The following is a 541-nucleotide window of genomic DNA, read 5'->3' on the forward strand; positions in this document are numbered from 1 at the left end:
TCCAGGGATCGCTGCCGGCTCTCCAGGTCTTTGGAGCGCTGCTGCTCCTTCTGCAACTTGCGGATATAATCCACAGAGGCCTTAAGGATGGTGCCCTTGTTCCAGCGCATCTCCCTGTGGAGCACAAAGGCGAAGAAAGAAGGAATGTTGCATATGAAGTTTCTTGGGATCTGAAAGATTTGCACCAGGTAGATGGACCCCATTTCCACATGCCTAGAAATTGAGGTAGGGGTACATCAAGGATATGGAAAGCTCAGATAAAAATACCCTGATTGAGGAACAGGAAGACATAGAGAGGGACATGGTAGGTACAGACAACAAGATGAACCCTTTTGCATGTACAATACTGCGTTGTCAATGATAGTGGATAGATGGGTAGACAGGCTGAAAGATCATCTATGTCTAAGCAGGGGAGAGTGTGCCTGTGACAATGTATAGCATTGGCAGACAATGTTTCTAGATGTGTATTTGCATGTACAGAGAGCTCTGGTGGCATAGTGCCTAAGCCATTTGACTGCTAACCAGAAGACTGGCGGTTCAA

At 47.0% G+C, this 541-nt stretch overlaps 1 protein-coding gene across 1 annotated transcript in view; it reads right to left on the minus strand.

Moving 5' to 3' along the window:
* Positions 1 to 541, minus strand: part of TFE3 (transcription factor binding to IGHM enhancer 3) — an 18,992-nt gene that overhangs the window by 933 nt on the left and 17,518 nt on the right. The window contains exon 9 of the mRNA XM_007958560.1: positions 1 to 114. Coding sequence (XP_007956751.1) covers positions 1 to 114 — 114 coding nt within the window. The remainder of the gene's footprint in view (positions 115 to 541) is intronic.

Source organism: Orycteropus afer, unplaced genomic scaffold (assembly GCF_000298275.1).
Source record: "Orycteropus afer afer isolate SDZICR_OR568_19922 unplaced genomic scaffold, OryAfe1.0 scaffold01011, whole genome shotgun sequence".
NCBI classification, from domain to species: domain Eukaryota; kingdom Metazoa; phylum Chordata; class Mammalia; order Tubulidentata; family Orycteropodidae; genus Orycteropus; species Orycteropus afer.